This window comes from Pelmatolapia mariae, linkage group LG14 (assembly GCF_036321145.2).
Source record: "Pelmatolapia mariae isolate MD_Pm_ZW linkage group LG14, Pm_UMD_F_2, whole genome shotgun sequence".
NCBI lineage: Eukaryota > Metazoa > Chordata > Actinopteri > Cichliformes > Cichlidae > Pelmatolapia > Pelmatolapia mariae.
In genome coordinates, this window is record NC_086239.1 from 7,163,712 (window position 1) to 7,176,055 (window position 12,344).

The 12,344-nt window shown below is 40.5% G+C and overlaps 1 protein-coding gene across 8 annotated transcripts in view; it reads right to left on the minus strand.

Annotated features, from left to right (window-relative positions):
• LOC134640793 (eukaryotic translation initiation factor 4 gamma 1-like) overlaps positions 1-12,344 on the minus strand; it is a 37,299-nt gene that overhangs the window by 14,835 nt on the left and 10,120 nt on the right. For 7 of the 8 annotated variants that reach the window (XM_063492728.1, XM_063492724.1, XM_063492723.1 and 4 more), the window contains 4 exons: positions 12,002-12,196; positions 10,629-10,731; positions 3,622-3,761; positions 284-376 (listed from right to left, as the gene is read on the minus strand). In XM_063492728.1, the coding sequence (XP_063348798.1) occupies positions 284-376; positions 3,622-3,761; positions 10,629-10,731; positions 12,002-12,196 (531 nt within the window). Of the gene's footprint in view, positions 1-283; positions 377-1,065; positions 1,164-3,621; positions 3,762-10,628; positions 10,732-12,001; positions 12,197-12,344 lie in introns of those variants that run through there. The other variant, XM_063492727.1, reaches the window with a different exon arrangement.

Here is a 12,344-nt window from a genome sequence, read left to right on the forward strand (position 1 = left end):
ATTTTGACAGATTGTAGTGTATCACATCGGAAATAGCAATCAGCATTCTTTCCAAGCAGTAACATGTGGACAGAGCATGTGAGTCAATTCTAGTCCTGTTTTATTTAATCTTAAATTAAATAAAGCAGAAAGTATTTTTTCTATATTTTAATATGGACCCCAGAAAGCAGTAGTTGTCAGGTAACGTCACTTTCAAGTGTATGAGTTTATAAAAAGCGAACAGTGTGTTTGTATGGCCGCTCTCCTGAGTACTGTTAGTTAAGAATGTGGCTCTGTGGCTCACCTGAGGTGGAGTTGGGGTGGAGCCACTACGGCCCCCTGACATAATCTCTTCTGTGATGTCTCGACCTCCTTGGTTTGGGTCTCTTATTCTGATCTGTGGAGGAAAGAAAGTAGATGAGCTACTGGTGTAAGTAAAAAGAACAAAAGATGAGTGTAAGGGACAGCAGGTAAATAACACAGACAACACTTTAGTTGAAACTAACTTCAAATGAAGAATAAAGGCAGGGGGAAAAAACCTGCTTCCCATGGTGTAGTGCCTACATTCGTCTTTTTTCACAGTCCTCCCTTTAGCTTTTATTCACTAGCTTGCCTCATTGAATGAAAGCTACATTTCTTCACAGCCTGAACACTGAGGCACACAAAATCCAAAACTCTAACCACCATGCAAATTCCTCTGCTGCCCAACTGAATGTGCTTCAGCCTCTGAGTCACCAGAAAAGCTGTCTGACTGAGCGTGAATTAAATTAAGCCAACTTGAAGCTAAACAGCGAAACAAAATTCCACTGCTGCTTTAAGCCGTTGTTGTTGAAAAAGCCTGCTCACATGAAGGCAAAACACAATCAGATCTGACAACAGAATGCATTCCTGTGTACACACTGCACTCTTCTTATATGTTACAAACACGTGTTTTCTCAGTCACACAAAGTAACAATGAATTTAGGAGTCCAAATGCTGCTAACTTCAGTGACACAGGCCATTCCTAGAAAAGGATTAAACCGTTTGTAACACTTTTGCACTCTGACCTACTTTTGACAGTATTAGCTCAACCATGCTGACCTTTACCTGATTCAGCCTGCTTGCAACTCCTCTCCCAGAGTGCTACAAACCCCAGTGGGCCTCTATCATCCGAGGGCTGGAGTAACAGATCTGGCTGGCTTAGGGCTGGACTTTAAACCCCCACAAAACAAAAAAAAAACAAACAAACAAACAAAAAAAAAAAACCAGGACAGTGGGTGGATAACAAGTAGCTCCTTCTCAACTTAGCTCCCACAATACAAATCCAGCACGAGACAGAAGAGCTATACGGAAGACAGAGCAGGGCTGGGCCTGACTCTCAGTACGCTGGCTAACGACTTGACCGTTTCTCATATGCTAAACAGAAGAGGAAAAAAAGGATAAAGCAACTGGCCTTGTAACGCTTTGGTATTGGAATGTGCAAACCCCCGCCCACAGAAACTAACAAACAGTTAAAGGGGCCAGAGTGTGAAGGAGGGGCAATGGCAGGGAGAATGGGAGGGTTTTCAGGAACAAAAAGTCGTCAAATGAACAAGGGTTACCATAAGAAACTCCCCGTTTCCTCAATCCCTCTCTCTCTGTTCAGTCATCCTGCACACTCTGTTCAAGTTAGACTTTTTTCTGACTTTTGAGAGCAGAAAAGAAAATGTAGAATTGGAGCAGAAAGGGGGGGTGGGGTGCCACAGCAGCAGAGGAAGGCTGACTGTTTAGCCCTTCCGGCTCAAACGGGGGAGGAGACTGGTGGCCACGTGGAGCTGAGCTATGTGCTGACATGTCCTCCACCCCCCACCCCGCTGAACACTCTCTTTGACGTGGGGTGATAGTGAGAGCACACAAACAGGGGAGTAGAGAAAAAAAATGGCATTTAGTTCTTGCAAGTCAGCTGGTATCCGATTTTTGCACGGAGAGACCACTAGCAGCAAACACTTTAAAAAGCTACAAACCCAGACACATGCACACACACCACTACCTCTGTGTGAAGCTACCTTTATCCGTTCACAGTAGAACCTAATTTCTGTCAATGTGCCCTGTACAAGACACCAAATCTCTTGGTGCTCCTTTAAAGCACATCACTCCCGAAACTCAAGGAATGCAAGTCTTGTAGTGTGCACATGAGCACACACACAAACCCCACCCCTTTATATTAGCAGCCAAAGCACAATGTAATGTAATTACAAGCAGATATTTTGTGTGATATCACCAATAACATTTATCATCTTGCAACCAGAGCTTCACATTTTGTGTGTCTCATAGATCACGTACAGTGGATCACTCACTTTTCAGACTGAGAAAAGCAGCAGGTTACACTGTTCAGTCAAATGTAAGCATTGCTGCAGATGTCTCAGATGTAAAAGGATGGTGACACAAGAGGGGCTTGAGTTCACAGAGAGCTACCACATACCAGGCGCGGGCCATTTTAGAGTACGGGGGAACACTAGACATTCTGTTAAATCAGGGAATACATTGTACAGCAGCTCAGCTATACAAAATAAGAAGTTAAAGACAAGTTTATTAATATCTTTTTCAATCAGTAAATTGAATTCAGTGTCCCAATTCAAGCCTGAATCATAACAAGCAACAAGGATGTCTCTGTATCCCATTGCATTGTGTTGAAACTGGATTACAATGACACAAAGGTGTAATACTTGCTCATAATGCTACAATGTGTCTCCAGTGACCATAAATTATCCATCTATCCATCCATCTATAAATCATGCAAAAGCTGCAGTAATACACTTTAGCTGACCAATACTTCTAATATAATAATATAATATCATGAAATCAAAAGGGCAACAACATTTTTGACTCATCTCAAATCCAGTTGCAAGACACCACCTTCATTATCAAGGACCTTAATTGGTAATAATGAATATGAAGCTTTCAATAACTTTAGCACATGGTTAAGTTCCCATGTCTTTAAAGCAGGGATTATACATGGGTCTGTTCGGGTCCCAGTGATTTAAATGATATCATCGAATAAAAGTGTGAGGGTCTGAGTAGACGTCTAAGTACCTGCTTGTTTTTTTGACTGCGCAGACACTCGTCCGTTTCCGTAACTGAGCATAATATCTACAGTTAATAATATCTATTTTTATATGTGATACCCAAAAATTCTTGTTGGATGTCATATGCAAAACCTAAAATCATTATACTGCACAGCTATAAAGTTGTGGCTGTTTTTTTTAAGTAATATGTAGTTTTTAGTATGATGATAACATAAATCAGACGGTCATGAATGTCTATTGTGAACATGTGACCAGGTGCAACAACAAGATCGTCAGGGTGTGACCACCTCCCTCTTCAGCATTTCAGAAATCATTCATAATTTTCTTGTCAGGATTGAGTGCTGTGTTCACTTTTTTATATATAGTGTCTCCTCTTTGATAACTTGCAAGGATTTTTTTTTGCTAATAACATATGATTATTTAAGATTATGTTAAGTCTGTCTAGAGAGACGTGGTGATTTTGCATAAAAGCAAATGTAATTGAGGATACACACAAGTCATAAGCAGGTAAAACACATATCCTGTATCACATGCATCTCAAAGCAGCACAGAGAGCTTGAAGTGTGGCACATTTTTGAATTAGGAATGCTGACTGTACCTGTTTGCGTTCCCGTTTGGTAGGGATGTGCTGGGCAGGCTGAGGGGGTGGCTGTGGTTGTTGAGGTGCAGGATTCATAATCACAGGTCCTGCCTGGACCGAGGGGGTGAACTGTGGCTGTGCAGGGTAGTAGGCCCCTGCTGTGAATCACAGACAGAAGAATGTAAACCAAGTCATATTGACTTAACATAAACACATCAACTTAAAACAAATACCACTTAAATTAGGGCTGCTCGATTATGGCAAAAATGATAATCACGATTATTTTCACTGAAATTGAGATCTCGATTATTTGACGATATTTATTTAACAATAACAATGTATTGAATAATGGCTTTAAAGATGTCAAAAAATAATATAAAATAGTGTGCAAATACTGATAACAGTGCAAATGTTTGCAATATAAAAAATAAATGAAAAATGTAAACATCTATGTTTAGTGAATTTCAAAATACTGCATAATACTGGTTGTTCACTGTGTTAATTGAGCAGTGGTCTTTGGCGAGGAAAACGTTACCGCGTTTGTTATCTCCTTGTGTCTCTGGGAGCTGGTGGGATATTTAGTCGCGTTGTACAGGGTAGCGTGAATGGAAATCTGTGAGGATGAAGCAGGTGTTGTCAAGAGTTTTTTCTTTATGTTCCTTCATTGTTTGATCGTATGTCACTTTGTGAGCGGTCTTCAAATGATTGAATAAATTTGTAGTGTTGCTCTGTGGTGCAGCTACGACACCGTAGCAAAGTTTCCACACTATGTCTACTTGATCCACGTCTGACTCCGCGAACCCATAATGTTTCCACACCACTTAAGTCGTTTTACCTCTCTTTTCAACCAACAGCATTCTTTCTTCAGCAGTCATTATCCTCTTCTCACCAAATAACTTCTGCTTAGCTTTCCGAGCTTCCCTCGGGTCCTCTTAATTGTTGTGACGCGTGTTCGAAACGCAGAGAGGTGCGCTCGATTTGCCACACGGAGCAGCGTGAGAGGAGGAGCTAATAATCGGCTCAGTCATTTTTAAAGATCGTTTAAAGCCCAGATCGTAATCACGATTAAAATTCGATTAATTGAGCAGCCCTAACTTAAATAAATACCTTGCTTCTGGTTACCAGATAATTTTTTGTATATTTTCAGATAGTTTTAATTTTTGCTTTCATTTCGGATTCATTTCAATTAGTGTCAAGAGTGAGTTTGCTCACTTCAGTTTAAGTATGAATGTTTAAACATGAATGTTTTAAAGCTTCCTCAGGCTGATTGTGTTGACCAATTTAACTGAACTTGTAGCCCTTTTCCCCTAGTACCTCCCTCCTCACTCGCCTTGCCTTGCATTGACTTTTTTTGGGATTTCTGAAACACCAATTAGGTGGTAGTACCTGGTACCAGGTACTTTTTTAGTACCTACTCGGCCGGGGTTCTAAGTGATCTGACGTGATCTAAAAAATGTGATGTCAGACTGCATGCCACCGATTAGCTAGTTAGTGGTGTCACACGATATGTGATGAGAACGTCTCCTTCACAAAAATCAAAACCATCATTTTTCAAACCCAGCAATGATGGAAACGGCTACACAAAAAAACACTGTGGTCTGAGAGTCTGTCAAAAAAAGGCATACACCAAGCAGCAGGAACACCATCGCTTCGGTGTCTCCATTGGTGTGGTATCCGTGTAGCATACAAATGATGTCACAAGCTACACTGGTATAGCAACGCCATGCACATTAGGTGGTAGTCGATCGTAATGGAAAATGACCAAAACTGCACCTATTTTTTGCAAGGATGCCATAACAACAATTACCGTTTTCAACTAATTTTCAACAAATCCATTTTCCCCAATAGCAGAAAAATGATTTTGTATAAAACGAATTAAGGAAAATTAAAAATTATAACAACTCAAAAATATGATAAATGACTTAGTTCATGTAATGTAATATTAGGGTGACATATTATATTTCAGCACTTAAAAAAGGGCAAATGTCTTAAACTCTTGCAGCTCCTTATTTTATGACTTTATTATCGTGTCTATTTTTGTTTAGCTTATTTCTACACAAACAGTAGCTAAGTTAATAACATCAAGTATCGGGTGATTTTAATTACTTATTTTGCTGGGAATAAATAATTCAATTAACTTCTTTCAGTAGAGATTTGCTGGAATAGAAACAACTGCCTAAAATCAGCATTTCACCAAATGCAACAGTTAAGCAAACATGGTACCAAGAAGAACCCCAAGTAGGTTTTCAGACCATGACACAGCAGTTTGCTGTGTCAGCTCTGCATTGGTGATCTCATAAGGAATTAAATACTTATCACATTCACAAACTTGCCAAGAAAGCTGCTGCCAGTGTGACGCCCTCCTAAAGAGCAAGCAAACGCTTTTTGCATACCTGGTCAATAATGTCAACAAGACAAAACCACTCAGTGACATTACCTGGCCGTGTAACTGGCCTCAGCTACAGTTCAAAATCAGGTGTAGCCCACTTTTACAAGACTTAGACTAAAAACAAAACAAAACAAACAAAAAAAAACAAGAAGAAAAAAAACCCCCCAAACTCTAAACTGAAGAGGCCTCTCTTTCAGGTTGGGAGTAGCTAGCGCCTGCTCTGCTTCTCTCCCCTGCTGCATGCATTACAGTCTAACTCACATTACTGAGTCTGCATTGTTGCCCAGAAGCAGCACAGCCTAAATATAGTCAAAAACCCACACCGGCTGGTGGAAGACTGCGTGCGACATGGAAAGGGAGGGAAGAAAGTGAGCGAGAGAAGGACAGAGAGAGGGAGAAGGTTCATAAAAGCAGAAAGCCAGAAGGCGGAATGAGACTTGGACAGTATCCCAATACTGTAAATAAGAGACCTGAGATATGACTCAAAGCACAAAAGTTTGCCATAAGAGGGGGATGGGGGGCTGCAAAGAGACACCGTCTAGACAACACCTACCCTCAGAGTCCTCCTGCTCTCGAGAACCAAGGTTGCCCATGTTGAACTGCTGCAGAATGTAAAGACTGTACAGAAATACAATTTAGAGGGGGTTTTCTCTTTAAACCCCCTCTCTAACTTTTTTCCCTGTCCTCTCTACAGGTGCCCTCTCAGAATGACTTCTTTTAGTCCTCAGCCCTCCCTCTTCCAGCGTGTCTCCATTTTGCTCCTCCCTCTGACCTTCCTGATTCCTCCCCACCTCCCTCCCTCCTCTTGAGTATAGTGGCAGACAAACTAAACTGTGCCATTCCGACTGGCTCTGAATTCCCTGAAGACTCCTCTATCTCTCCACCACAGGCATGTTATCTGATCTTTGGTTAACACATAAGAGTCAAACGGATTTGGGGTGTGTGTGTGTGTGTGTGTGTGTGTGTGTGTGTGTGTGTGTGTGTGTGTGTGTGTGTAGGGGGAGGGCTGTTTCTATGTATGTGGGATGAGCTGAGCTAAACAAATCTTGATGGAGTGTTAAAAATTGTCACTACACTCTCTCAGTACTGTGTATGTGTGTTTTAAGAAACACTCCACCACAAAGAGGGCTGCAAGGAGGCAAAATGATATTCTGGGATTATAACTATGACGAGCATAGATATTAAGAGGGCAAAAAAAACATTACTTCCACACATGAATCCCTTTCTTGGCTCAACACATCTTCATGAAGCAAGCAGCAGTGAAGTCAAGGTCCTCAGCAACCAGGTTTAAAGAGCCATGTCTTACAGTCACTGGACAGTTATTTTATGTCATGTGCCATCTGATTTCACGACATGCCAAGGGACTGTCAGAATGACTGATGCAACAAACACGCAGGAGATTATTTTCAGTGTCATAATAAACATGAAATCAGCAGGCTAAACAGCCATACAGCCCATTCCTATCAGCTGTAGCCCTGCTGTGGTGCAGACTGACACTTAAATGCACTTTTATGTGCCATCTCAGTCAAAAGTACAGAATGGGAAGTGTTTCTGTTAGGGTCAAACTATCTGGGTTTGAACAAGACGTGGGAGGGTTCAGTATTCAGACCACACATTTAAGTATTGTAAAGATTCACTCATCACTAAAACTCCACAGAAGTTTACAATCTAGTAAAGCATTGTCAGACTGTTTGGGCAGACAAAAATGATCCTGTTCAAACTCCTACAGAAGAGCTGCTAAATCATTAGAAGCTGTATAGGCCTTTAATGTGTGTGATTAGGGAGGTTCTGAAGAGGTCACAAGTCCACAGGGCAAACACAAAACACAATTATGCTAACATGTTAACATCCCCACCTATAGTATCTTCAGAATTCCTAATTAGCCAAGAGGAAGCCAGAGAACCTGAAGAAAACCCATGTGTAAACCAGGAGAACATGGAAGCCTCACACAGAAAGCCTCTGGCTGGCCAGGAGGTTTTGACTCAGTTTTCTTGTTGTCAGGCAATACAAAAACCTGCTACACCACCCTGTGCTACCACTGACACAGGGAGGTGTAGGAATACAGTTAAACTATAAGAATATGTTTGAACTTGCTGATATCATCCCAAGACTACATCGACATGTCAAATACACTAGAATTCATTCTCTTGTCTGTAATCTGAAGTTTGAGATTAGTGTATCCTCCTGATTAAATTTTTCTCATGACCAGTAAAGTTACTTTGGATTCCTCCTTTAATCAAAAGGGGGACAAAATCCCAAAGGTATGTGTGTCTACTACCAGAACTGATCAAGGGATCGTTTGCTTGTTAGGCCAATGTATACAAACTGTCCATAAAACAAATCTAACCATTTAAGGCCACTCATACTAAAAAGATCTTATCCTCAAAATCCATGTTAACAGTAGCAAAACTCACACAGAATAAATAACACTGGCACATTTTCCACACTGACTTCTCTTATAAGCAAAGACATGAATGTAATGACCTGTTTATGGTCACCGTACTGGTTGTATCACACACCAAATGTGACAAGACCACTGTCCCGCCATAATTTATAGTGATGCCAAGGGTGCGCCACACTTGCAAAGTGTGTGTTACCAGAAGTTTCTCCAGAAAGTCTCTGCTTTTCAGGCCTTTACAACATCTCCTTCTGTGTAATCTGGAATGATCTGAGCCCTTGTTATGATATCAGTGGAAAAAAACCAATATGATTATACATTCCAACACAGTGTGCCAGGCTACAAAAGTGAACAGGTCCACGACTGGCCAAAATGACACCAAAGAGCAGCTCGCAATAGCATTTGTAACACCATTTTCAGAGTGTGTTTGTTTGTTTTGTGAGGGTTACAGTGGTGGGTATAAATATGCCTTCAGTCAAACGCACACAGACTGCTGTTCAGAAAGGAACTGCAAAATATCTGAAAATATAAATTTAGATATGCCAAACATGTGAATTTACCACAAATTAATGCAGAAGTCCACCAGACCTTCACCCCTATACAGTTTAACTGTCCCATGCACAACCCAGAACACACATACTCCACATTCAAGAGCAAATAGTGGAATCCTTCCTATGAGCAGTCTCATAGGAAGGATTGTGTTTTTACAGGTCTGCATTGAGGCCTCTGCATTCAGTTCAACAAAGACAACACATAGTTCAAATGCCTGGTAGGAGGAGGTCAGCAAGTTTGTTTCAGGGCATCACTAGGTTTTATGGTCCAATGACACACAGTTACCACTAGATGGAGGCACAGCACGTGTGATCAGCAATAAATCTGTCTGTTGCGGCTATACTCAGTTGATGTGGAACAAAATGACTATGAGTAAATGTAAAAATGAAGACACTTGTGTGTGTATTAAATATAATCATTGAAGGCTTTTATACTGTGATATACATAAATTTTACCCCTATTGCTAAGTGCAGATTTCTAAGGATGCTGTTGTGGGCCCATTTGTACATAACCACTTTGACACGAATAGTCAGCAACTTTAAACTTTTTGGGGAATGCAGCCACACCCATCAATAGGAACACAGTGCGAGTTGTAACTGCTATTCATTAAGGTCATATGGTCCATGCTGGCTGAGAGAAGGTTATCTTTCCTGATTTTTCTCTCTCTGACGGTCTGTAAAATCGTCACTGCTTTTTATAACACCTTATACTCCACTCCTGTTCATTCTCATTTCATGTTAGCCAGAAGTGTCTCGCACAAAGAGATGCATAAATAATGAGTGGGTGGCAGGGGAAAAGATGAATGTAATTAATAGAAATCTCAGAAGCGTGTAGTTTATTAAGGGAAGACGGTTATTTTCTTGTAAACACTTACATGAAGACAAACACTGAAAGAGTAACAAGTCAGAATTCCTCAAAAAAAACAAAACCAAAAACCCCAAAACAAAAAAAACGAAGAAGACTTCAGCTAAAGGCTCAAAAAAGATCACTGTGCAAGATGTGAGCAACTACTGAGGATTTAATGACATGTTACACAGCTCACTGGCTTCCTGTAAAATGTTGCATTAATTTTTAAGATTCTGCTTCTTACTCTCAAGTCTCTTGATAATCTTGCACTCCCATCTCTAACTTCTTCACATTGCCACTCTTTCCCATACTGAGATGCTCCTCCTATGTTGCTCTTACTATAACAGCTGTTTGTTTCAGCCAAGTAGCCCCTCGTCTTTGGAAGTCTTGCCCACGGCACAGTCACTACTCTGACAGTCTTACCATCTTTAAAGCCAGTCTTTAAACACATCTTTTTAAGCTTCTCTATTCCGTTTGATTTTAGTTTAAGACGTATTGACTTTTTACTATATGGTGTTTTCCTACCGTTATTTGATCTATACTTAAGATATACTTTTGTTTAATTGCTTGTAAGGGCTCCTTGAGGGTCTTGAAAGGCACCTATAAATAAAATTTATTATTTTGGGTGGTGTTTTTTTCACTTGACATTTTCCTCTCCTCTCACCCTTCCTATTTAAATTTTGTTGCAACTTGTCCTTGCGTTTCATTACAAAGTGTACAATCGATCTTCATAATTGTTTTTCTCGTTTTTCTCTCCAACTGATTTAGTTTGCCAAGTGTAAGAATGGTGCTTGTTACTAGGTGAGTGGCACAGATGAGACTCCAGGTAAAACCTCTTACCGTAAGTACCATATTCTGCAGGACTTGTGCCTGGGTAATAGCCTGGGGTGCCTGTTGGGACTGGGAACTGCTGAGGTGTAGGAACGTAGGTTGGTGACCGGTACTGAGGAGGCAAACCAGAGAGAGGGTGGAAGATAGGAAGAGAAGATAAATGGAGAAAAACAAAACAAAACATAATTAGATACAGATATAGATCATTAAAGTTGTAGAAGCAAAAAAATGTGAACACTTTGGAATTACAAGGATTTCATGCCAACCTCTAACATGGGCTAAAACTTGAATATGATAAAAACTATAAAGAATTCTGCCGTCAGTCTTTGGTTTGTTGTTCCCTCAGTGACTACAAGCAGCCTCAAACCATAAGGATCCCTCCATGATGCTTTACAGCTGGGAGGGAGGCTGTGGTGTGTAATACAATTTTCTTGTTTCCTTTCAGAAGACTTCATTAGAATCTGAATTGCAAAACTAATGTAATGAAAAAAGTAATCTGCTTTTTTGTTACTTCTCCAAATAAGCAATCCATTACCGTTGTAATGTTGCTACATTTTCCTGTTCCTTTTTCTTTCTTTCTTTTGCATTTGTGCACTTGCTTTCTAATGTTTGTGAAATGGGACACCCTTCACATTTTGGAAGTATTTGTGTTACTATGTGGCTGGATTAAACTATGTGAAACACAGCTTCAAAACTCTGGTGGTATGTTGAGGAGAAAATACTACATACTGGCTATGCAATAAGGTGAAATCAATACACTCAGGTGCTTTTCTCAAGACTGTGACATATTGGTACTCAAAAGAGGTTGGTGCATTATACAAAGCTGCCATCTTTCAAATGTAGTACGGCAGTTCGCCTCAGAGGTGTTCTTGTGTCTGAAAATAATTGAATAATGACGTTTTTTGTCCTTAAGATGTGCAAACAGACAGAAACCAAATTGCCTTTATTTATAAATGAGAAGCACCTCTACAACCCAAGTAGCTGCAAATGGGTATCTCCAGACACCAGCACATTTTCACACATTTGGATAAGAAGACCAGACCACATTTTGTGAGTAATCAAAGTAGAAATCCTGGTAATTTCTGCAACAAAATTACAAATGCCTCTGCACCATTAACCACTTTGAGCAGTTTGAGTCACTAAGCCTGATTTTGTGGATGCAGGGTTTACAAAATGTATCTAAACAAAAAATAAATGCATTTTTAATAGAGCTAACAAACTTATATTTTCAATTTAATTCAATTCAAACAGTTGCCTCAAGGAACTTTATATTGTAAGATAAAGACCCTACAATACAATACAAAGAAAACCTCTAGCAGAAACAAAAAAACAAACAAACAAACAAACAAAAAAACAAACAAAAAACAAGTTGTGCCCCCTACCTGTGACTGTATGATGTAGGCAGGTCCCTGTGGCGAACTGGGAAAGGGCAACTGTTGCTGGGGGATCATCATCATTTGGGAGCCAGGGCCTGCCTGGTAGACGTGGGTGGGGGTCACAGGCCGAGGAGCACTGCTGGGTGGGACACCTCTTGGCCCACTGCTGGGAGGCAGGTTGGGCCTGTTGGGGTAGTAGGGCTAAGAAGATGGTAGAAAAGCAAAGGTGAAGCAAGTGTGGGTTGTGAAAAAGACAAGAAGAAATATGGTGTGATGGACCACAGAGAAGAAAGAAAAACAAAACAGGACCATTTGCTACCTGTCTGAAACCTCTGACATGAATAAATGC